The sequence below is a fragment of the Dendropsophus ebraccatus genome, chromosome 1, assembly GCF_027789765.1.
Source record: "Dendropsophus ebraccatus isolate aDenEbr1 chromosome 1, aDenEbr1.pat, whole genome shotgun sequence".
In the NCBI taxonomy this organism is placed as follows: Eukaryota; Metazoa; Chordata; class Amphibia; order Anura; family Hylidae; genus Dendropsophus; species Dendropsophus ebraccatus.
In genome coordinates this window covers 185270691-185296590 of record NC_091454.1, presented here as the reverse complement: position 1 = coordinate 185296590, position 25900 = coordinate 185270691, and the positions used below count along the sequence as shown (strand labels likewise).

General features: G+C 42.2%; 1 protein-coding gene across 3 annotated transcripts in view; it reads left to right on the top strand.

The window, feature by feature from the left end:
* The window catches only part of FRMD5 (FERM domain containing 5), a 54703-nt gene extending 35327 nt beyond the window's left edge, over positions 1–19376 (top strand). For 2 of the 3 annotated variants that reach the window (XM_069986584.1, XM_069986593.1), the window contains exons 5-14: positions 1816–1913; positions 2422–2545; positions 5205–5292; positions 5393–5481; positions 8257–8320; positions 10475–10566; positions 10687–10761; positions 11670–11738; positions 15311–15417; positions 18396–19376. In XM_069986584.1, coding sequence (XP_069842685.1) covers positions 1816–1913; positions 2422–2545; positions 5205–5292; positions 5393–5481; positions 8257–8320; positions 10475–10566; positions 10687–10761; positions 11670–11738; positions 15311–15417; positions 18396–18943 — 1354 coding nt within the window. In that variant the 3' untranslated portion in view covers positions 18944–19376. Of the gene's footprint in view, positions 1–1815; positions 1914–2421; positions 2546–5204; positions 5293–5392; positions 5482–8256; positions 8321–10474; positions 10567–10686; positions 10762–11669; positions 11739–15310; positions 15418–18395 lie in introns of those variants that run through there. The other variant, XM_069986600.1, reaches the window with a different exon arrangement.
* Positions 19377–25900: the final 6524 nt, after the last annotated feature.

Below are 25900 nucleotides of genomic sequence, written 5' to 3'. Positions count from 1 at the left end.
ACCCCTCTGTCCCTCCTCCCCACCCTCTTCGTTCATTAGGAATGCCACTGGCAGGATTTTTCCTATCCCTCTGCAGTGAACACTGCACAGGTGCCATAACGATCCAGCCCATGTGCAGTGTTCACACAGGTGAGGAATAGGAGACAATCTGCCTGGAGCATTCCTAATGATGAGGAGGGCGGGGAGGAAGGATGGAGAGGTTGTGCCAGCCTAATGCACAGACACTCTAGGCCACGCCAGTTTGGCACAGGGCTGCAAGTTTAACAGTTGTTTTTTAGGACAATAACTGCATCACCTGCTGAACGGACCCCAGGACAGATCTTGGATTAAAAACAGCTATCCGAAGGTACAAGTGGTTTTGGGTGGGCAGATTGTGGGTACAGAGTCACTTTAAATGGGCGCTGTCACTTTAACAGTTAAATTTTACATGTCAACAGTGTTAATCTGTCTTCAGATTTAGAATGAGCTTGGAGAAATGCTTTGTGTCAGGTTGCTGAGACAAACTCCTCATTTAAAAGGTCCTTTTACATGGACAGACACAGCAGGACATACTTACCAACTTGCGTTGCTGCAGTGATCCAGCATCCTGTTCTTTGTCTCTCCCGTCCAGCTGCTGTGTCTTCAGGCCCCGACTCCTCCATGCTGTCAGTTTGCCTTTATCGGCCTCACATTCCCTGTTTACACATGATAATTTAATGATAAATTTTAAAGTATGTTCTAAACGCATGATCAGCTGAGGATCAGGTGTTTTTTTTCTATTCTCAGCTGATCACTGTCACTTTTACCCTAGCCGATTGGCAGCGTTTCCGGCCCAAAATGATCAGAAAAGTCAGGTGACCCTCCAATTTTGCAGAGATCAGTCAACTGGCTAATGTATGCTTATGCAAATGTCAACTGGTTCTGAAGCTGTAGCTTCTTTCTCCAGATCAGAGGGGGGCTAGAGCTTGGACCACCACCAGCTACAAAGGGATGGTATAGCATTTTGTAAGGTATCAAAAGCAAAAATTGGGTATAAAACTTCAGAAAAATGCAAATACTACCTGAAAAGTAGATACTTTGTAACATTTCAAGAGCATTTCCAAAACTTTATAAGATAGGAGTACCCCAAACAGCTGCTGCAGCCTGTCGCTGATGTCAGCAGTCCAATGCCTTATGTACTGGTGCAGGACATCATTGCTTCTCAGAAGTGAATCAATCCTATCAACTTAAGGTCCTATTCCACGGAACTTTTTCGAACGATTATCGTTCATAAAATCGTTCAACTGACCGCTCGTTAACGATATTAGTTCTGTGGAATAGCTGTAAACGAGCGAACGACAACAGCGAAATCGTCGTTGAGTTGTTCACAATTTTTTTTAACATGTCGAAAAAAAATCGTTGGTCTTTCAACAATAATTCGCTAATCTTTTCGTTGAATAAAAAATCTTTCAGTCGTTCTTGAAATGTCTACCTTCATTTCCCCACGTTTTAAACGACCATGTAATGATGTAACGACCGCCAACAAATCGTTACACTACAGATATCGTTCACGTTCCCACACGTATTATGTGTTATCGTTCGCTTTAAAAAATTGTTAAGTGCTCGTTAACGAGCGATCGTTGGATCGAGTCTATGAACGATAATCGTTCTGTGAAATAGGGCTATTACATTGCAGTACATTTGCCTCCACAACAGAGTGATAGTTACCCTTCAAAGTGATTCCAGATGTACTTGCAGTATGCCAATCGTCAGTCCAGTATCTAAGTATGGTTTAGCATCTTTGCCATGCTGTAGCTGTGTGGGCATGCTAATGATCTAAGTAATTGATTCTTACAGATACCTGGTGTTCCTACAAGTAAAGAGAGATTTATACCATGGACGATTACTATGTAAGACCTCTGATGCCGCTTTGCTGGCAGCGTACATATTACAGGGTAAGTTCTTCTGACAAATTGTCTCTGCTTTGTAATTTATGGCTTTGTTAATGCTGTCTCTGATGGTTTTGTGTCCTTACAGCTCTGTTCACACTGGCACCATGATCTCCATTTTTAGGAGCCATGATGGATATATGGTATCCATCATGATCTTTTTCTTCCCATAACTTATAATGCTACTCTACTGTAATCACCAAAAACAATTGCACCCAGACCTAAAGGTGCTACACAAGTTATACTATGTTCACAACCATACAGCTATATGCATGGTACAGATTTACCATTTTTTTTAGCAGTGGGACCCTATGATGGATGTACTTATATATTTCCTAGGTTTCCATCAAAGGTATACTTTGGGAGCTTTTCCAATGTATAAGTCAGATAAATCCATTACTATGATGTGAATATGGCCTTATAGACCTTATTCTTTTATTTCCTACCATCATTATGTCACATTATAACCCCTGCAGACTGTTTGATAATTTATTAATGTTTTGTCCCTTAACAGCTGAAATTGGGGATTATGACCCGGGGAAACATCCAGAGGGTTATAGCTCCAAGTTCCAGTTCCTTCCCAAACACTCAGAAAAGCTGGAACGACGGATTGCTGAGATTCATCGGAATGAGCTGAGGTGACTACCAGGATACAGTGCAGATGTTATGCATTTGCTGTGTTAAAGGGGTTGTCCAGTGAAAAACGTTTTCTTTCAAATCAACTGGTGTTAGAAAGTTATATAGATTTGTAATTTACTTCTATTAAAAATTCTCAAGTCTTCCCATACTTATTAGCTGCTGTATGTCATGCAGGAAATGTTGTTTAATTTCCAGTCTGACACGGTGCTCTCTGCTGACATCTCTGGCCGAGACAGGAACTCTGTATAGCAGGAGAGGTTTTCTATGGGGATTCATAGAAAACTGAAACAGAGTTCCTGTCTCGGCCAGAGATGTCAGCAGAGAGCACTGTGTCAGACTGAAAATAAAACAACATTTCCTGCAGTACATATAGCAGCTAATAAGTATGGGAAGACTTGAGAATTTTAAATAGAAGTATTACAAATCTATTTAATTTCTTACACCAGTTAATTTGAAAAAAAAACTTTTTTTTCGCTGGACAACCCCTTTAAAGTGTCACTGTCGTGAATTTTTTTTTTGCAGAAATCAATAGTCCAGGCGATTTTAAGAAACTTTGTAATTGGGTTTATTATCCGAAAAATGCATTTTCATCATGAAAAAGCAGTTTGAAGCTCTCCCCCCTGTCTTCATTGTTCTCCTATGGAGAGAGCTAAAGAAAAGACCAAAACAGGACAACAAAGAGTTAATCTACAAATCCCTCAGGGGATATCTCCTGTGACAGTCACCAGTGACCTGTCTGAGCTCAGATTACAGCTGTCACCCAGCTCCGTGCCTGTAATCCTCTGTTATCTGCTTTCTGCTGCCGACTAACTCCCTCCTTCCTCCTCCCCCCTCCCCTCTCCCTAGAGCAGACAGGGGACGTCTCCTGCAACAAGTCACAATTTTCAGATTTTTCAGAGTGGATGAAAAAGAGGAAGGAGGGGGGGACCTGGGAAAAGGCTTTTTACATGCAGATAATGGCAGATTTGGCTAATAAACCCAATTACAAAGTTGCTTAAAATCGCCTGGACTATTGATTTCTGCAAAAAAAAAAAATACGACAGTGACTCTTTAAGTTAGCAGCCTGTGTACAGCCGATCACTGGGGAGTCCCATCATCAGGACACCTGACCACTTTATGTTTGGGGGATTGTTTCACAGAAGCCACATCTCCACCTGTGTCTTCTGTCAATTCAGCTTTGTCTGTGTTATATAGACCCCCACATCCCCCATATCCTCCCCACAGCAGACAGAACGGGATGCGGAGGGTAAAATGGAATCCACTGAATTTACTTATGACAATGCTGAATTAACATGGAGTACAGACAGAAGCATTGTCAGTGAAAGACTTAGGCCCTACAACGCCTATGTCTAATTTTAGAGGTAAGACATTAAAATAATTTCCTAACAAGCTTTTAAAGGGGTATTCTAGGTTAAAACAACTTGTCCTATCTAGTGATTGCGAGGAGATCTGACTGCTGGGACCCCTGTACTCTTAAAAAATCAAGTCTTTGTTAAGAATGGAGCAATAAGTTGCGCACCACTGCTGTATTCATTCTCTTTGGCACTACTGAAGATAGTTGAGTATAGTCCTTGGCTACCTTCCGCAGCTCCCATAGAGAATGAATGGAGCAGTGGTGTGCTTTGCCGTCTGGTATTTATCAGGACCTGTGGATAATGCTGATTTCACACGTCTTTTGGAAAACTGTCTGTGCTGTTTTTGTGCAAAAAAACAGAAGTGGATCCAACAGAAAAGAGAAGCACAAGTTTTCCCTTTATATTTGCCATCCTGTTTGAATCCACTTCTGGGTTTGGCACAAAAACTGCAATGGCAGTTTAAAAAAAAAAAACTGCCATGTGTGAAACCAGCATAAAAGAAACATTATTTTACCTCAGAATACCCCTTTAAAGAGCTTGAGGGGTCCCTTAAAGAAGGGCTTATTGCAAGGTTAAGCCACGCACTAAAGGCACTAAACCTAAAGACGCCCTATCTTCACTCACCAATTAGCATAATGAAGAAATGGGAGCGTGGTTTCAGCCACATGCATTTCTCCACATGAAGAAACATTGTCTGAATCATGTTTTTCATGGTTTTCATAGTAGGTAATAGCTCCAGGCATCACATTTAACACCGCCACACTAGAACTGGCCAATACCACCACACCTCCCTCCTCCCACCCCCCCTCGAAAAGACACCAGATTTACTGGCAAGTCGGAACAGAAGGTGGAAGACTAAAAAATAAAAACAAAAAAAAAGTTGTTTCTTTCCCCCTGCTCCTTGGTACTGCCCCCCTGGAAGGTGCTGCCCTAGGCACCGGACCACGGGTTCCTAGTGGTAAATATGGCCCTGGCTTTAGGACAACACTCTGGTCCATGCCACCGCTCTAGTCACTGTCTATGGTTGTTGCGCTACGTGCAGAAGTCCCATAGGCCATAAGTGGAGCTGTGGCCGAGCATGTGCAGTGCCACGTCATTCACTAGGGAGACAAATGACTGCTGTTCTTGTCATCAGTGTGAATCCAAACAATCAGCTCCCCATTGATCGGCTGTTGTTCCCTATACTGTAGATAGGGGATAACTTAATCTTGTGATTGCCCCTTTTAAAACACATAAAATACCATCTTACTTGTGTATATGTAAAGATGTTGTTCTTCAGCCCCGTCTCTGGATTCCATTGCAGCGGCCTGTTGCCTGCTCAAGCAGAGCTGTGTTTTCTGAGGAAAGCTCAGACCCTGGAGACATATGGAGTGGACCCTCATCCGTGTAAGGTACCTCATACCTCAGTTGTTGTTATGTGCAGCCTCCGCTTTCCTCTCTCTAGCTCCCACCTTTTCTTTCCCTTCTATTCTCGGTCTCCCTATCTTTCAGGATGTCTCTGGGAACTCTGCATTTTTGGCCTTTACTCCTTTCGGCTTTATCGTGTTGCAGGGAAATAAGAGGGTTCACTTTATAAAATGGTGAGTCTAGAAGAGCACTATCTCCAGCTGTATAATTTCTTGCTCTGTGTCTTTCCTCGCTCTGGATGGTGAAGTATCCACATAATGCAGTTATATAATCATATGAGTATTGGAAGGAGCAATAGCATGATGCATAATTCACACTTAACAACTCGACTGCGCCGTGTTGCAAGCAACAGCAGCGAAGCATAATTATTGAATGTGCTGGAAGCCGAGGTTGTAGAATGACAGACAGGTTGCTGCGGAGCATACAGGGACATGTCCTTTATGTACTCTTTAACCCCTTTTTGACCACCTATGTATTTAACCAAACTGTTGGGGTACCCTATGGAATTGGCTGTATTAGCTACAGAGTATGATTACCAGAACAGTCCATCTTTTTGTCCTTTTATATTTGCTGTGTTTGTATATCTGTAGAGATTGCAGCGTTCCTTTTCCCCAGGGCTTCTCTCCTATTTGGTAACATACCCTGTGGCTATCATATCACGTCTCCTTGGGAACACCGCATCCTCTTCTCTCAGGCTGTAGAAATGCATTAAGGATACCTCTCATATGTGAAAACTTCTGATATGTCATAATGTTTTGACTATTACAGGTCGGGGTGCTGAGTGCACTGCTGATTGCTTTGCGAGTGGTGTACAGATTCATAGAATACCCCAAGTCATCCTTCTAAGAAAAGCCTGGGAGAAACAAGCAGAAACTAAGGGGCACTTCTACCCCTGCTTCATAGCTTATGGCATGTCAGACATTTGTAAAAATTATAGGCTTTTATTATTCAGTAGGTAACAATGAGTAGTTTAAATAAGCAAAACTGTAGCAAAAAGATACAGTGCCCGGCACTACTGCACCCAGCAATCCAGCTCCTTTATTGTAAACTTCTTTAAAACATTATTAAAGGTTTAGCCGCAGCGAGGACACCAGTACTCGCGAGGCAGCGTGACAACTTGTTACGTGCACATACGCAATGATGTTTTAAAGAAGTTTATAATAAAGTTTACATTTTTACAGTGAGTGCCCCCCACACTATAATTTTTCTACTTATGAAGATTTTAAATGGGCAAAACTTTTGAAGTGTCCTAGAGATATGTCACCAGTTTTGATAATTTAGGATTTGGGTGCTCAGGCCCCCAGCGCTATAGGTATCAGTAGGTTAGATGTTTAACCTGCTGATAGATCCCATTTTAAGGTTTACCTGTCTAGATACATGTTAAAAGTTTTGATCAGTCAGGATGTGGGTTCTCAGACCCCTATCAATCACTAGAATGTACTAAAGCACCTGCTAAGCACAGTCTCTAATTGCACTGTTCTTGGGGCAAAAGACAGATTTTATAGTAAGTCTATGGACCCGTCTCCTTAGCTGCATGCTGCCCCCAGTGCACTGATATGCTCCCAGTGGGCCGGCTGGGGTGGATCAGTGCACTGGGGACAGTAACCCTGCCCCCAGTGCACCAAATTGACTTATTAACATAGAGATTAAACTCCTAATATCAAGGAAACCTGCACAAAGGATGAAGGTAAGAGTTTTACCTTCATCCTCAGTGCCCCATGCGCAATAGGGAGATACCAGCAGGTCAGTGGTTGTTTCAGTCTGTCTAAAATGATTGGATGACTGTTTTCTTTTCATACTGGGAATATATAAATCAGGGTCCTTAGAAACACTTGCAAATAATATCTTTCATCCACTATGTTTCGCCCAGTAGATCCAGATAGCCTCCTTCTTATAAACACCACTGGTTTGATGCCGATACAGAAAGCAACGGCCCGGAAGTTTATTTAGCTGAACCTGTTTCCCCATTAGCCAAATTACATATTCTTTATAGGAGCGATTTTCCTCTTAAACATGGATGCTATTCCCTAATACATACAAGAGAACTTTCACCTAAGGTCCGCTATTTTGCTTTTAGTAGGAGCCTCACAGCTCAGAAGCGAGTTTTCCCCATAGACTAAGCAGTGACATTTTGTAATTGGGTCAGATGCTCCTGTGCGTCTTCTTGGGGAGGCATCGGCTCGTGATGCCTCACAGCGGGTGCCAGGGGCTCTATCCAGAAGGCACACAGTTTCAGTCTCGTCTTGTAACCTGTTCTGCAGTGTGCGCTGTCATCATCTGTGTCTGTGTTCTGTACCCCTTCCGAAAGTCCTGTCTTATAACATTGATGTGTTTTTTCTGGATCTTAATACAATGATACTGTACATAAAGTTTGATCATCTAATGATTTTCATAGATGGGACATAAATTGGTACTATGGATCATAGTTCATTGAATCACATGTTATCATCCAAAGGTTTTACCGGCTTCATTAGTTTGCTACATCAACTTGCAGAGTATTTTTCATTTAGTGCAATTCCAAGAATACATGGAAAATATTTTTACAGTAATAAATGTTCTAATCCAATGGGTGAATGGTTCCAGTAGTACCAGAAGTCCTGCTTACTGCACATGAATGTGAATGATAGCTTACCTGCAGACCCTCATTGCCAATGGCATCGTTGTGTGAATGTAGCATCATTGCATCTAATGTGAAGGCAATGTTTAGACGGATAGATAAAGCTTTCTACCATGACTTGTCCAGCTTTCATGTGATCTGACATCATAGGCCAACCATCCTCCACCGCCATCTAGTCCACTGTTGAGATCCCCCATGCCACCTCTGTCTTTGTAGCCCCATGCTTCTTGCTGGTCACACAATGCACTGTTTTTGTCGTATGTCCCGTTGTTCTGTTTTTCCTTGTGGAAGTCTTTGTGATTTTTATTTCTTTTTGTTTGTTTTGTTTCAGGAGTGATGCCACAAAAATGAAATTTGAAGGAAAAACATTTCATTTATATGTGAGAGAGAAGGAGGTAAAATGTCAATATATACCCTGACAGACTGGTATATACATATGGACTGGTATATATACTGGGTGACTAGATGATATGTAAACCTACATATATAAACATATATATATATATATATACACTAACTGACTGGAATGGTTATTATACTTGATTAACACAACCTAGGGGCTGTGAGCTGAAGCTATATATACCTTTACTGAATGACTGATGTGTATACATACAGGATGTGATAGGTATACACACCAACCCTAATACCACTATTCAGCGGAGTGGTGGCCCCAGGTTTATGTGGGCCCCTTTTCAATGCAACTCACGCAGCGGCAGAAAAACTGCAGAAACTACTGACACCAATTGTAAATGCTGGGCAGCTTTCAACAGCCTTCAATGTAGTAAGGCCCTCTATAGGCATCCATATAGTGGTTAGGTCTCTTTGTGCATCCATACAGTAGTTAGGCCTCTCTGTGCATCCATTGAGTAGTTAGGTCCCCTTTTTACCCCTATAGCAAGGCCCCCTATGTGTATCCATATAGTAGTTAGGGCCCTCTGTTCCCCACAACTTCCCCTCCTTAGGACGTTAGCCCCCATACCCCACCAGGTAGCCATCTCTTCTCTGTAATATATATATAAATATATAAAAAAGAGCACAGTTGTGACCTTGTCCTAGCTATTTCTAGCAGTATCAGAATTAAGACTCCGATAGATCAAAACTTTTGAAACGCCTGTGCGAGATGTAATGCTTTAGGCTAAGAATTACACAGTCTATAGGAGGTTATTAGGGATGATCAAAACATTTCCAAGCATATACAGTTTTTAGCTGGACTCAGAAGTGGCTCCAAATAGTTTTTCTGGCCAGTAGCTATAGCTTTATTCCTCCATTAAGGCTGGATTTTCCCTCTACTTTTTAAACATGTATGTTGGGAAATGTATGCATAGGGATCCGCTAGACAGACAGTCTTTTCCATCTGGCATTACTTTGAAGGCAAGGCACTGTGTTTCCCTGAAAATAAGTCAGGGTCTTATATCAATTTTTGCTGTTAAAAATGTGCTAGGTCTTATTTTCAGAGGATTTCTTATTTTTCCACTAAGAAGAATTGACACGTCACATGCACAGCAGGGACAGAGCGTACGGTATGGTGGCTTTTGGCCACCAGGGGGAGCTCACCACAACACACTCGTACAGCACAGCAGGGACAGAGTACGGTATGCCATATGGCGAAGGGATAATGGCAGACTGTGTGCAGCTCTACATCTGGCAGTAGGGAACAATAGGGATGGCGGCAGGCAACAGACCTCTTGATGCCTTTCCTGCACATTTACAAGTGACGGACGCAAACAGGAACATCAGGGTTAGCAGCAGGTGGCAGTCTTCATGTCCTGCATGCAGTTAGTATGTAATGGACGATGAAGGTAGGGGACAGCAGCGGCGGGCTAAAAGAAATCACAGCTGCATGCCCTGGTGTTCTTTTAAAGGGTGCTTCCAAATAAAAACTTTGCTAGGTGTTACTGTTGGGGAGGCCTTATATTTAGCAATTCAGCAGAACCTCTACTAGGCCTTATTTTCTGGGAAATAGGGTAGTACTGCAACTCACAGGCAGCCAGATATTTTTGTGGAGTCACTTGTGTCCTTCACACTTACATAGTATTTCAGTGTTTTAAAGTGCAGGAAAGAAACAGCACATGGCACTAACCCTCAAAATGCCACAAACCAAAGCACAAACCACAAGTTGCTTAAAACTATACCTTAGCTTATAGTAACAAATAGAGGGATTATTACATTGTCATCCATACTGTACTGAAAGAATGACTGATTTGACTGACTGTAATAGGCTGACATTTTTACTTCTTTCAGTTTGGGTAGTAGTTTTCATAAATGTCTGATTATATATATAAGTTATTTACTTATCATAATGGGCACCAGCCCTCACGTGTAAAAAGCGTATTTATTGTGTGTGTATTCATCAGTCATATAAGCCCTATATATACCAGTCAGTCAGGATATATATAATGTACATGGGTAAGCAACCATCAGATAGTGAGGCTGTCAATCTTTAGGCCCTTCCCTGGTCAGGAGTGACATGATTTGACAGCACCTTAGTTGTTCTTCTCAGATGTGTGTAATTTAGGTTAAAGTGTCTATTTGAATGTTTCTCTCTATAGGAAAAACGCTTGGTGCTGACATTCGTAGCACCTACTCCAGAGGCCTGCAAGCACCTGTGGAAATGTGGAGTGGAGAACCAGTCTTTCTACAAGTCAGTATTCTGTCTAGCAATCCAGCCATTATAAGTGACTTTCTGCTTACCATTCTATGTGTGTGGTTACATAGACAACACAGTTTCTTCTTAACCACATATCATATCTTCTCTCTGCAGACTTGAGAACTCCAACCAGGTCCGCACAGTTTCCAGTAGTAATTTGTTCTTCAAAGGAAGCCGCTTTCGATATAGGTGAATCTTCTTAAATTGGCTATACAAGTAATAGTTATTGAGGCTGGAAACTGTATTCCTTATTGATCGTTGGTGTTTTTTTCCCATACATTTACTATGCGAGTTTGGGAGCGTCTTAATAGGCGTACATTAGTTAAATACTCTTTTGGCTTCCATCTGGTGGATATACATCAGTATACCTCAGCAAAGTGGTAAAGCAACACCACAATGCAGAAATAAGTACTGCTCCACCTGTAGTAAACCAATGCTTTCGCTCAGAAATAAATAATGCTTCCCTGTAGTAAACCAACACCACAGTGTACCAATACATACTGCTCTACCTATAGTAAATCAATAACACGATACAGAAATAAATACTATTCATTGTGTAGTAAACAGCACAGTGCAGAAATACATACTGCTCCACCTGTGGTAAACCAGCAGCACAGTGCAGCAGTCCTATCCCCATTCCCACCCTTTTACCCCCCTGGGCTGTTTCCACATCCTTGTGCACCACCTATATCCATTTAACAGATCCCACATTAGTTGCTGGTTGGCATGCCACTGGCATGTAACAGCCTCCATTTAATGTACATGTATAGAGCTACAGTATACAGCACTACCAATACTATTTGTCCTGGGGGGGGGGGGTGATTATGGTCCCTGTAATCCTCCTAAATTAGAAGGTCCCCAGTCCTTTCTGGCACATTATTCTGCACAGTAATATCTGCGTGGTCTGGCAAAAAGTACTACGAGTGTGTGGCTGGCATTAGGCCACAGAAGCTCTACTGAAATTTTCACCACTGGTTAGCTCCCTGCCATGTCCTGTGTTGCTAATTCCACCATACTTTATGGTCCTCTGAAGTGTACTTTGCAGTCCACTTTTAATTCTCCCAAATCTTGATCATGTGTGCCTCTTTTGTCTCTAGTGGTCGAGTCGCTAAAGAAGTAATGGAGTCAAGTGCCAAAATCAAAAGGGAGCCTCCTGAAATCCACAGGTATGGCGGTTTATTAAACCTCTGACTTCTTTCTAACAACATGTGCTCACATATTATAGTTGGTCTACAAAGGGATTATACAGGATTAGACTGTTTACTGTGATATACATCTGCAAATCCTGTATACCGCAGAATACCCTTACCATATCCATTAAGTAGAGTGGACTCAAGGTGATCTAATAGTAACAGTGATAGTAAATGTAGTGTTTGTTGAGATGTAATACCTTTACAAAGGAAAATAGCATTACTCTTCCCCATGAGCTGTTTCGGGATGTGCTACTTGGCCTCAAGAGGGTCGAACTGCAATACCACATACAGCCCGTGAAACAAAGTGTTTTTCACTTTTAGGCCAGGTTCAGACTATGTAACTGTGCGGCTGTATTTGCGGCTGTAATTGTGCGGCGGTATTTTTGGTGGTTCATGCGTACGCTGGAAAGTATAGGATATACGGCTGCACAGTGCACACTATGTATGAATCTACGGCCCGATCGTAAACGGACCCGTAAAAAATGAACAAGACCATTGTTTGCGGCTGGACATGCGGCCGAGGATTGACAGGCGGTCCGTAGGGAGTACTTCAAAAATAGCCGGCAATGATGCCGAATGCCGATGCCTCTAATAGTTAATATATTAAATTAATAAAACACATTTTCTTTGTAATAAAGTCCCTTTCGTTGGTCAATAATTTAATTCTAACGAATCCATCATTTTGCAATTAAATATACTGTTAAAATAAATAGATATATAAATAAATGTATATTTATATATATATTTATTTTTTGACAGTATATTTAATTGCACAATGATGGATTCGTTAGAATTAAATTATTGATCAACGAAACTGAATTTATTTAATCGAAAATGTGTTTTATTAATTAAATATTAATTAGTACAGGAAGCTCCATAAGCCGTTAATTCATATTCCCGGTAATAGAGCATTCTGTACTAATCATCACTTTACTTTAATGAAAACATCAAATGTTTCTTCTAATTATGTTATCACAATAGCATTATTAGAAGAAACATTTAGAATTATATGTGCGCTCAGCTGATTGGCTGATCGGCTGAGCGTACATATAATTAGCGGGTCCGCAGCACAGTGACTTCATTGTGCTGCAGACCAGCGAAGAGGACACATCGGGGTGAGTATAAAGCTCTCCCCACCCCCTCCCCAGCACTGCACCCCTCCCAGCAAGGAAGGGGGGGTCAGTTAACCCCTTCCTTGCTGGGATGGGTGCAGTCTGACATCAGTCTGGCCCCCAAGGGGTTAAGGGGGATGCAATACATCCTCCCTTAACCCCTTGGGGGCCAGACTGTAAGCAGCGATCTGTAAAGATGCTGCATACTGTAAGGTGCACAACACCGCTCACAATGATGGGTGTTGTGCTCCTGTTGGTGTGTTTTTTGTGTGTTTCTCCCTTTTTGTTTTTCAGATATCGGTATCCTGTGGACTACGTCGATGACCAGCGTTTTTTTAATGTGTTTTTTTTTATAAAATGGTCAATGAGGGGTGTGGGGGTGTTTTTATTTGAATAAAAAATTTTTTTAACTTGTGTCTTGTCTTTATTTCTTTACTTTATAGACTTAGTAGTGGAAGCCATCTAATAGACGGAATCCATTACTAAGTTGGGGCCTAGTGTTAGCCGGTATAAAATGGCTAACACTAACCCCCTATTATTACCCCAGTACCCAATGCCACCAGGGGTACTGGGAAGAGCCGGGTGCCAGTGGTCCCGGAGCGTCAAAATTGGCGCTCCTGGACCGGGCGGCAGCAGGCTGGTAAGATTTAGGCTGGGGAGGGCCTAAACCAATGGCTCTTCCCACCCTGGTGTTACCAGGCTGCTGTCGTTTGGTTTTTAACCCGGCTGGTTATAAAAATAGGGGGGACCCTATGCGGGTTTTTTTTTTAAATAAATAAATAATTTAAAAAAAACGCATAGGGTCCCCCCTATTTTTATAACCAGCCGGGTTAAAAACCAAACGACAGCAGCCTGGTAACACCAGGGTGGGAAGAGCCATTGGTTTAGGCCCTCCCCAGCCTAAATCTTACCAGCCTGCTGCCGCCCGGTCCAGGAGCGCCAATTTTGACGCTCCGGGACCACTGGCACCCGGCTCTTCCCAGTACCCCTGGTGGCATTGGGTACTGGGGTAATAATAGGGGGTTAGTGTTAGCCATTTTATACCGGCTAACACTAGGCCCCAACTTAGTAATGGATTCCGTCTATTAGACGGCTTCCACTACTAAGTCTATAAAGTAAAGAAATAAAGACAAGACACAAGTTAAAAATTTTTTTTATTCAAATAAAAACACCCCCACACCCCTCATTGACCATTTTATTAAAAAAAAAACATTAAAAAAACGCTGGTCATCGACGTAGTCCACGGAATCCGACGTAATCCACAGGATACCGATATCTGAAAAACAAAAAGGGAGAAACACACAAAAAACACACAAACAGGAGCACAACACCCATCATTGTGAGCGGTGTTGTGCACCTTACAGTATACAGCATCTTTACAGATCGCTGCTTACAGTCTGGCCCCCAAGGGGTTAAGGGAGGAAGTATTGCATCCCCCTTAACCCCTTGGGGGCCAGACTGATGTCAGACTGCACCCATCCCAGCAAGGAAGGGGTTAAGTGACCCCCCTTCCTTGCTGGGAGGGGTGCAGTGCTGGGGAGGGGGTGGGGAGATCTTTATACTGACCCCGATGTGTCCTCTTCGCTGGTCCGCAGCACAATGAAGTCACTGTGCTGCGGACCCGCTAATTATATGTGCGCTCAGCCGAACAGCCAATCAGCTGAGCGCACATATAATTCTAAATGTTTCTTCTAATAATGCTATTGTGATAACATAATTAGAAGAAACATTTGATGTTTTCATTAAAGTAAAGTGATGATTAGTACAGAATGCTCTATTGCCGGCAATATGAATTAACGGCTTATGGAGCTTCCTGTACTAATTAATATTTAATTAATAAAACACATTTTCGATGAAATAAATTCAGTTTCGTTGGTCAATAATTTAATTCTAACGAATCCATCATTGTGCAATTAAATATACTGTCAAAAAATAAATATATATATAAATATACATTTATTTATATATATATTTATTTTAACAGTATATTTAATTGCAAAATGATGGATTCGTTTAAATTTAATTATTGAACAACGAAAGGCACTTTATTACAACGAAAATGTGTTTTATTATTTTAATAGATTAACCATGAGAGACATCGGCATTAGTGCAGAGGATCGCAAACCCCGGTAATAGCAATTCATGTAAACTGTGTTCCCTGCTTTCCCAGATGCATCCAGAGGTGTTTGCATCACTTTCTTAAGATTTTGTTTGTTATTTTTAGTTGAACCAGATTTCAAAGTAAATGACCGTATGTTTTGAGCCGCATGTCTATTTTTTCCCACGGCCGGAGTTTCACCCGCACATTTACAGCCGCATAAAAAATACAGCCGCACAGTTACAGGATATAATATTAAACTATGGTAGCCTGCCACACAAATCAAGGCATTGGCTAAAATGCTAATAATAAATTTTATCTTTTTTGCTGCATAGAGCGGGGATGGTGCCAAGTCGTAGTTGTCCATCAATTAGCCATGGACTGAGGTTAAGCAGTGTTCCCCGGACACGCAGACGTGCTGTTCATATATCCATCATGGAGGGTAGGTAAAGCTGTGGAGTAGAGTCACCCCTTGGATGCAGTAAACACTGTTCTATGCCCCTGCCACAGGTGTAAAAAAGTGGGCTTTTCTTTTTCTGTGCATGGTGCACATGTCTGCCCCCCTCCTCTCATGTATTATTGACACTGTTAGCATTCATTCAGAACACCTCTGGAGCTGTTAATCATAGTGGTCCAGAGTGGCCAGGAAAGCTTTTAATGCGGCCTCTACTTGAACTTGCATTAAAAAGAGACAAAAGCAGACAGCTCTGTTCACTGTGCAGTGACCTTGCTGTGTTACTGCAGAGCTGCAGTAACCCAGAATGAACACTACACAATGTACGGCACTGTCTGCTTCCAGGTCCATTCACTGTATGAGCTGGAGCCGCTGCTCTGGCAAACAACTGATCGGCAAGAGTGCTAAGGGCCCTATTCCACCGGACGATTATCGTTCAGATTATCGTTAAATCGTTCGAATCTAAACGATAATCGTTCGGTTGAAATGCAGTAACGATTAACGACCGAACGAGAAATCGTTGATCGCTTTATAAGGGCCCTATTCCACCGGACGATTATCGTTAGCATAATCGTTAACGATTAACGATCTCAAACGACCGCTATTGCGAAAGACCTGAAAACGTTCACTCATTTCCATGGAACGATAATCGTTACTTATGATCGTAATTGCGATCGTTTCTTCTTCCGTATTTATTCGCTATTGCGTTCGTATCTATTGCGAACGACCGAACGATGTCTTATTCAATGCGAACGATTTGCGAACGAGCAACGATAAAAATAGGTCCAGGTCTTATAAAGCGATCAACGATTTCTCGTTCGGTCGTTAATCGTTACTGCATTTCAACCGAACGATTATCGTTTAGATTCGAACGATTTAACGATAATCTGAACGATAATCGTCCAGTGGAATAGGGCCCTAAGACCTGGACCTATTTTTATCGTTGCTCGTTCGCAAAACGTTCGCAAATCGTTCGCATTGAATAAGACATCGTTCGGTCGTTCGCAATAGATACGAACGCAATAGCGAATAAATACGGAAGAAGAAACGATCGCAATTACGATCATAAGTAACGATTATCGTTCCATGGAAATGAGTGAACGTTTTCAGGTCTTTCGCAATAGCGGTCGTTTGAGATCGTTAATCGTTAACGATTATGCTAACGATAATCGTCCGGTGGAATAGGGCCCTAAGTCTGATTCCCACCAATCAGATATTAATGGCCTATCCTGAGGAAAACATGAAAAACATGGCTGCTTTCTTCCAGATACAGCATCACTCTTGTCCTTTCTTTGGGTACGGGTTTTGAAACTCAGTTCCAATAAAGTGAATGGAGCTCATTTGTAATAACACACACAACTTGAGAACATGGGTGCCGCTGTTTTTGGGAGAATGCATCTATGTTTAAACCCCCTTAACTTGCCATTAGTTACTTTATACAAAGGCATTCTCTTTGCACCCTTTATGACAGTATCATGCCATGCAAATTTGAATGTTAGTATTAAAGCATTACTGAGCGCTTCACTACCTGGCTCTGTGGTCAGTCTGACTGATTAAAGGACATTGGCACCATAGACTTGAGTGAAGAGTTGAGGAGTAAAGAGCTCTGCTGTATGCTTCACCCGACAATAACTAATGATCAGAAGGGAAATCAGACTCATTATAATATTAACAATATGTCCCCAATGGTAACAAGCTTAGTTTCAGAAACCCAGGAATTATATGAAAGTGGAATAAGCACAGTACTGAACAGTTAAATCCTCTTCATTTGGTTATTGAGTGTGTAGATGAGGACATTTGTCTGGGAAGTGGGACTGTGTCTGTGAGGGGCTGCCGTCTTCCATGTGGAGTGGTAAATGACAGCTGGGCACGTATTCTCCTGATTCTGCTCAGTAGTAAATATACTGGTTCCCAAAATAGCGTTCTGGAGCCAGAAGCTTCACCTTGTATGTCAGAGCATAGAGAGCGAGGAGGTGGAGAGATACAGACTGGAGATGAGGAGAGGCAGAAGTCAACGGAGAAGAGGAGAAGTGGAAGGCTTAAAGAAAGTGTCTATAGAGAGAGGGGCAAGCAAGTAGGGATCAAAGATAGAACTGTAAGTGAAGGCTGTGTGCATTATATAGGAAGTCAGTGCAACCAGATATCAGGACTAGCCTCCATTCATCATGGTGAAGTGTCTCATCCGTATCAAAACCAAAGTCAATGTTCACCTGCGCATGATCAATCACTGTTACCGCGATGTGAAGATTCGGGTGCTTAGTCTGGGTCCGCGACTCTTGGGTAGAGCACTGGGGGCATTACCCCTTTTCCCAGCTCTTACGGGAGTGATCCCTGTGTCCACTACACCACCTGCAACTGAAAAAGAGACAGGAATAACAAGCGAAGGAGGAGGGGCCCCTGCACCGAGTAAACCGTCAGCAAGTGTGAGAGAAATTGGAATATCAGGTAATTTTGACAATGTGGAGCATGGTTGTATCTGGAAGCGGCTGGGGGGTAAGTCCTGTCCCCTTTACACACAGCTCTGAGCTCGTGTCGATTTACATTACAATTTGGGCCTGTGCACAGGTATAAGTTGTAGTAAATTAGATGCAGGGGAAGGTCGCACCTTGCCCCTTACCTCTGCCCCATGCTCAGTATAAAATCTATGCTTAGCGAACATTTGATAAATTTCTATGGTCCTCATATGCATGTCTTTGTGTGGTCCATTGCCCAGGTATACATGATTTTCTTTACTCTCCTAAAGTGGTTATCCGGGATTAGAAAAAGCACAGCTACTTTCTTGTGAAAACAGCAACACCACTGTCCTCAGGTTGTGTGTAGTATTACAATTCAGCTACATTCACTTCAATGAAACTGAGCTGTAAAACCCCCGCCCAAACTAGGGACAAGAGTGGTGCTTTTTTTGGAAGAAAGCAGCCATGTTTTTCTAAGCCTGGATAACCCCTTAATTCATGCTTCTTCTGCAGGTCTGGAATCTCTACGTGACAGTGCCCACTCTACTCCGGTTCGTTCTACAGACAGCCTTGATGCTTTATCTCCTTGCACCTCTCGGGAGACGGTGATAAGCGATGAGGCATACACACCCTGTTCCAGCATCCTCCCTACTCCTGTGCGTGAATCCAACCTGGAGTTGTCGATTGGGCAGCAGGTGAATGGAACAACCTGCACAGCCCAGGATGAAGAGAGTGACCTGGCTGCTCCCAGCATCCCTGACCTGGAGATACCTCCACCAGCTCTACCTGGGCCAGAGCGAGCAAGTCAGCGGGAACCTGAAGCCGAACAGGCAAATAAGTTTCTCCAAAGTGTTCTGCGTCTTCTTGCAGTCACGCTGTGTCTTCTGTTGGCGTTACTGTTGTTGCTGGTTATATTGGCAGAGTCTGACCTGGAGTTAGCATTTTTGAGGGACATCAGGTTAACTCCTGAATTCCAGCAGTTTCATTATCAATACTTTTGCCCTTTGCGCCGGTGGGTATCATGCAAATTACACCCTCTCATTCGCCTCATTGACTCTTGATGTTATGTGCCATGGCCCTCATTGACTGTGAGGAGTGATGTCTTCCAGTGTCCTCCCTTTCCCATCCCTGTCTTGTCTCACAAACCCTTCATCATACAAAGGTTGTCTGAATAAACCTTTGCTTAGGGTTGTCCAGTGTGAATGGGTGGATGAAAATGAGAGGTGGAAGGTAACCCAAGACATTGCATGGGGGGTTGTGTAGCCACTTTAAGCTGTGTTATGTCACACCCATGTATCCTAAATATGGGTCCAGCAGGATTATGTTTCATTAACTTCAGAAAACAGACTAGAGTTTCTACATTCAAGCCTCCTGCCTCAACACACAGCCCGAGCACAGGCCAGGAATGGACGCTTAATAGCAGACATACTGCAAGCTGTCAAACCTGTACTTACTGTATTGTTTACTTACAATAGTCAACATGACCTAAGCAGACCCACAGTTGTTTTTTTTTTTGGGGGGGGGGGGGGTGTCATATGCTGCGGAGCTTTGTCAACATTGTATAAATCATGGGTCCAATAAATGGCCACTAAATAGCATGCAGCTGTTACTGTTTCCACTACTGCAAGTGGAACATTCTTGCTGCTCATCAGGCTTTTTAATATTTCAGTTTACAGTGACATCTGGAGGCTAAATGTAGGTACTGCACCCACAACATTAATTCCTGCAGTTAAATTATTATATAAAATAGGTTTAAATTATTTTTGATGTTACTGTAAAAAAAAGTCTTACTATCAAATAAATTAACTTTTGACATATCAGATATGTTAAAAGTTAAAGATCACAAAATATACTTGAGCTGCCATGAGATCCGTCCCAAGAATATAATGAAGCAAATAGGTCAGATTTGATTGACAGCAGGGAGGTCACCTGGCTATATATCATGGTCTTTGTAATCTTTTGATGTGTGGGATGACATTTCAAAAGTTTATTTACTTGATATTAACGCTTTAAATCTATTATAAATTATGCCAGGCATTGATTTTTTTTGTTATATGAGGATAACAAAAGATGGCTGCCATGTATATGCATAGGTTGGAATCTTGCTTAAAGATTAGACTTCTCTAAGGGTTTTATGGTCATGTTGCACTTTTTGATTTTTACAAAATTGCTGCAAAACTGTGTTGTTTGGTTGGATGGCAGCAAAACCTATAACATGGCCACGGCCTAGTGTGCAATAGCATAAGGATACATTCACATGTTGTGGGAAGAATCCATAGCAGGATCCTGAAGAATCAAACATATCCACATTTATGGTAGGATTTGCCCCAGATCTGATCCATTATAATACAGTATGTAAGATCTGCCGCAATATACATGGGAAATCCGCAAAAAAGCAAGCCATGCTACTAATTTTTATTCGATTTAGAAACAGTCCATTCCCTTCCATTATTCTGTACATTTGGTGGGGATATAATGTCACAAGCAGCATTTTTGGGAAAAATGCCACTGCACATGGATTCCTAGTAGAGAGACAGCCCAGTCTGTATTATAGATAGCAGCATGGGGGACAGACAGCTAAAGAATGGCGCACTATAGTTATAAGCTATATGTTAAGGCATGAGTAAGTGACTGTAAACTGTAGGTGAATCCACACAGAGGAAGCTGCAAGTCATAGCAGGTGATCAATCCGTTTTATACCAAGATGGGTATTGAGAGTTGGTGAGAGATATGTATAGGGATATCTGTGTATTAGGAGGAGGTGAGAGCTGTATACACTGGTGTTTGTGTATAAGAATGAGGTGTACTGTATAAAAGCTCTATGCCCTGATGTCTGTGTATTGGAACATGAGAGCTCTATGTCCTGATGTCTGTATATTAGAGGAAGGTCACAGCTCTATGTCCTGATGTCTTGTATATTAGAAGGAGATATAAGAGCTCTTTGTCCTGGTGTCTGTGTATTAGGAGAAAATGAGAGCTTTATGTCTGTGTATTAGAAAGAGGTGAGAGCTCTATAGTGTGATTTCTCTGTATTAGGAGGAGAGGGAGCTCTATGTCCTGGCGCTTGTATATTAGGAGGAGGTCTATGTCCTGATGTCAGTGTATAAGAAGGCGAGAGCTCTATCCTGGTATCTGTGTACTCAGAAGAAGCGAGGTCTCTATGCCTTGATGTCATTGTATGAGAAGAGAGAGCGCTATGCCCCCATGTCGGTGTATTAGGAGAGCTTTATGTCCTGATGCCTTTATATGACAAGGAATTGACCTTTCTATGTTTCAATGTCTTTGTACTAAGGAAAGAGTGCTATGCCCCTATGCGGTGTATTAGGAAAGCTCTATGTCCTTATGTCAGTGTATGAGATGGTGAGAACTGTGGGTTTAGTTGGGATTGTGCTGGTCATTGTGTATGTTCTTTATTCAAGTAGTAAAAGATGTGTACAGATGTAGTGAATGATAGCTGCATATCTGAAGATTATATTGGTGTCTGTCCCTGCCATGTGTTTTATCATTACAGATTCTGGTCCTAAGGAATATCCCCAAGTGCTGTATAAGAAGCTGAGATTCCAAGGACTAACGTGCTGATTATTTATTTACAGCGGATATATATATATATATATATATATATATATATATATATGTGTGTGTGTGTGTGGCTGGGCTGGAAGAACTATTGTGTATAGATGCACATTTACCCGTTTACTATCTGTTCACCATGTGCATACACCTTGGGTCTGTCCATATTGGAATGACTGCTGTGTGGTTTTCCCCCCCACAACCCTTGTTGTCATGTTGTGCTTTGTAGCTAAAAGCCTGTATCGTCATTATTATTGGACCTTCTACCCATTCCCTGCAGAAGTGGGGATCTATTTGCCTCCAGACATATTATTGTACCTTACTTTTGTATCGCAGAGACTGTTTCAAGGTTATATTTTAAGAAAATAGTATTATTTTGTTATCAAAATTACCTTTACTTTTTTTAATTGCTTTTTAGAGTTTGTTTTGTTGGCGTGCTATGTGTAATAATAAAAAGGAAAAGGAGAATTGGAGTGAGTTATAGTCACAGAGCAACTTTACAGCAAAAAAAAAAAAAAAATAAAAAATTACCCAGGCAGGATTAAAAATGCACAAGGCAGGAAGAGACCTATTGGATGGGTTGATGCACAAAGGAGGAGGAGTTCAGCCTATATCCATTGGAAATCTTCAGTCTAATACAATGATATCTTACAGCATGGTGTCTGCATTCTAGCCGCTTGTAGGTTTTATCACTTCACTGGTGTCAGCTCCATGACGTTATTTTATTTAATCATTTTCAAATGACATTATCACTGGTGAGTAGTGTTGAGCGAACTTGCCAAACTATTTGGGTTTGGCAACAATCTCAGAACCCAAGTGCTCTGCATTTGACTCTCAGCTGCTGGAGAAGTTGGATGCAGCCCTAGGAAGTCCTGGAAAACATGGATACAGCCATAGGCAAGTTCGCTCAACACTACTGGTGAGCTATAGGGTGGTGACAGATATGACTGGAGCTCTTCTGTAAGGGCACAATAGAAATGCATTGCTGGAAAGTTACAGAACAAGCCTCCCACTAATGTCTTTGGGCTCCTGCCATCCGCACTAATACGGCTACGCTTGGACTATGCAACACAAGTCAGGACAGCAAACATAATGCACCATTGTAAAGATGTATTTGCAGCTTAATTTAGGGTTACGATTAGTAGAAGTGCCCAAAGCGAGTTTATTTTTCTCTCAATTCTGTCCTCTTGGCAGGAGACAGACTTCCATAGAAGCCCACAGGACTCCCTCTTGTCTATGATGGTTCTAGCAAGCAGTGGGGTCTAAATCCCTGTCAGGACATGTCAGAAGATTTTTAAAGTGACAGGTACACGTTAAATGGAATGTTTCACCAGGACAAGCACCTTTTGAGTGCTCTAGGGAGGGCTATAATGGATTTGTTTCCTGCCCGGCAAGATGTATCAATATTGTGTCATTGTGGCAATTCAATGACTTTTCCCACTGCCGGCATGATATTGACCAGCAGGGAACAAATCTATTACTCACCTTCCCCATCCGTAACGTCCGCAAAATTGCGGACATGTGAATGCCCCCTTACTTATTCAGGTTTTTTTGCAAGTTTATTACATGTAGTTTTAAAGCTAAACCAGGAGGGCATTTAAGAACAGGTTGGAGTAGTATTTGGCCATGTTCACACACAGCAATCCAATCCACTGGTAATCCAAAACTGTTTCATTACTCTTAGACAGTGTAAACTAAAGCCCCTATTCCACAGGCCGACTGTGAGGAGCAAACGAGCGCTTTCAGTGGTCGTTTGTTCCTCGTTCCCCGCTCGCTGCCACCGATGTTACATGCATCCGCAGCGAGTGGGTGAGTCTGGGAGGGGCCGCAGGGAGCTGTGGGGGGGCTGCCTGGATGATCGCTAGATTGTCCGATCAGCCCATAGAGGATAGTGGCGGTCTGCTACCGCCGCTCCTATTCCACGGAGTAATGGCAGCAGATCGCTGCTATCACAGTGGTTTCAGCTACAATTCACGTTCCAAACTGCTGACATGTTAGACAGAAGTTAGGACAAGGTGCCGCTTAGCACCTTTCACATCGTCTGTGCTTCCAGAGAATACTTTTATTCTCTGGTCCCAAGCTCCTAAGGTGCTGCAAGCTGGGATGCCTCCAATCTTTCTCCCTCCCAATACCCCTTGAGGGTCTGTGTATTAGACCATAAAGCAGACATTTAAATGCAACCACATTACAACTCTATGGCACCACCCTAAGGCTCCCTCCTTGCCCAATTGGCAATTGGGGGTAACATTTGTAATGGTGCCCAGTAGTTTCTCTTCAGCTGGCCAATATACAAACACCTTAATTTAAAAGTACCTGTCCTGGTGTTGTTTTCCTTTTAATAACAGTGATAACAGTATTGGTAACCAACCAGCACATTACATCCACAAAAGAAGCCTGACTTAGGAAACAAAGCCACATAGATGAAAGGAGCCATTTTATCCGCCATGTGCTTAGTGAACATTCCATATTGCCTGTCTTCTTCCTCCTCATGCATAGCTGGTCTCTATGCACCGTTCACATGGAGCAGTCCCGTCTGATCTTGTGCCAATACTGAACCGACTGAAGACCAGACACGCTCCTGACATACAGTTATGTAGAGGTAGAAAAGTTGTATTCATGGTCTGTTAAAAATCCTTCTATGCAGTTTTCTTTCTAGAATAAAATCTAGAAACATTTGAACTTATTCTGGTGCTGAGTTGCTTTGTGACTGTATCGAGCATTATAAAAAGCAGCCATACGGGGGGCACCTCCCATGGCATAGAGAAGTCATCATGTGTTTCCCTCATATTTGCCCGTTTCCTGTTCTGCGCACATGTAGTGCGGTCGAGCATGAGTCTATAGACCGCATGATGAGTTTGCCGGGGAAACATACTGCAACTGTGAATCTTTAGGCTTCATAGACGAAAAATGATGTCCTTGTGCCAATACCAAGTCATGTTCTCTACAGCGCCTCCAGTGTGGTATGGAGGAATGACATGCATAAAAGTCCTAATGGTGGACAGTATTTTTAAATAAATAAATAAAAATTCTAAACTTCTTGAACTGTGTGTTTTTTTTTAGTTATCCTTGCTATGAATTTCTTCAAGCATCATATAGACTGGAAGCAAGTAAAAGGTGGTAAGAGGTTGTCTTTATAGAGTATACTGTTTAACCTGTGACTCCCCAGCTGCTGCAGAATAATATCACCCATGTGATTTAGACTGCATTTAAAGGGGTTAGCCAACGAAAATCTTTTTCTTTCAAATCAACTGGTTTCAGATAGTTATGTAGATTTGTGATTTACTTCTATTTAAAAATCTCAAGTCTTCCCATAGTTATCAGCTGCTGTATGTCCTGCAGGAAGTGATGTTTTCTTTCCAGTCTGACACAGTGCTCTCTGCTACCTGCCACCTGTCCAAGACAGAAACTGTACAGAGCAGGAGAGGTTTTCTATGGTTTTCCTGCTGCTCTGGACACTTCCTGACATGGACAGAGGTGGCAGCAGAGAGCACTGTCAGACTGAAAAGAAAACACCAGTTCCTGCAGGACATACAGCAGCTTATAAGTATGGCAAGATTCGAGATCTTTAAATAAAAGTAAATTACAAATCTGTATAACTGTTTGAAACCAGTTGATTTGAAAGAAATAAAATTTCACAGGATAACCCCTTTAAAGAAGCACACTCAGTTGAATCTCATAGAGATACACAGACACCAGTGACTTCTGGTATTTTTTTTCCGTATTCAAATCTTTTTAAAAAAAAGTTATGTTATTTTTACTGAATGGTGAACTGTGAAGAAAAAAACCCAATGATAAGCATTGAAGATTATTCTGACAATGGTTTATCAACTGTCTGGATGCCACAGTCTATAGCAACCACAGGCGCCAGCCCTGTCAGTGTTCCAATTGCCCCCCCCCTCCCCCATGACACCATGTGAGGAAGCTGATTGCTGAAGGCCTCCATAGCTGGCATGTTGCTACTTTTACAGCCACAAGCTATGAATAATAAATTATGGAAATGTCAGCACACTGTAGTATTGCAGTGTACAATATAAATACTGTTATATAAATACTGTTATGTCACTATAGTGCACAGAGTGCTGAGGATGAAGGTAATTTGCTTACCTTGATCCTCTGCACTGTTTTCATGAACGTTGTAGTTTACTAGGTATGTAAATTAGGTCCTTTGGTACATTGGGGGCGGGACTACCACTCTGCACCCATATACTACTACTAATGAATATTCATCTAGAGCTCTGCAGTGATGAGGGTCACCCCAGTATTTATTAGAGGGGGTGAATTGGTGCACTGAGGGCAATAGTCCCTCCCCCAGTGCACCAAACACCTCAATAGCCTATGGATTAAACTACATGAAAACTCTGCCGAGGATGAAGTCGAGACTTGGTTCTTCCCAGTCATGGGGTTTAGCTGGCTCTATAGCAGCTGTCTGTTTCCCATAGCTTCTTGCC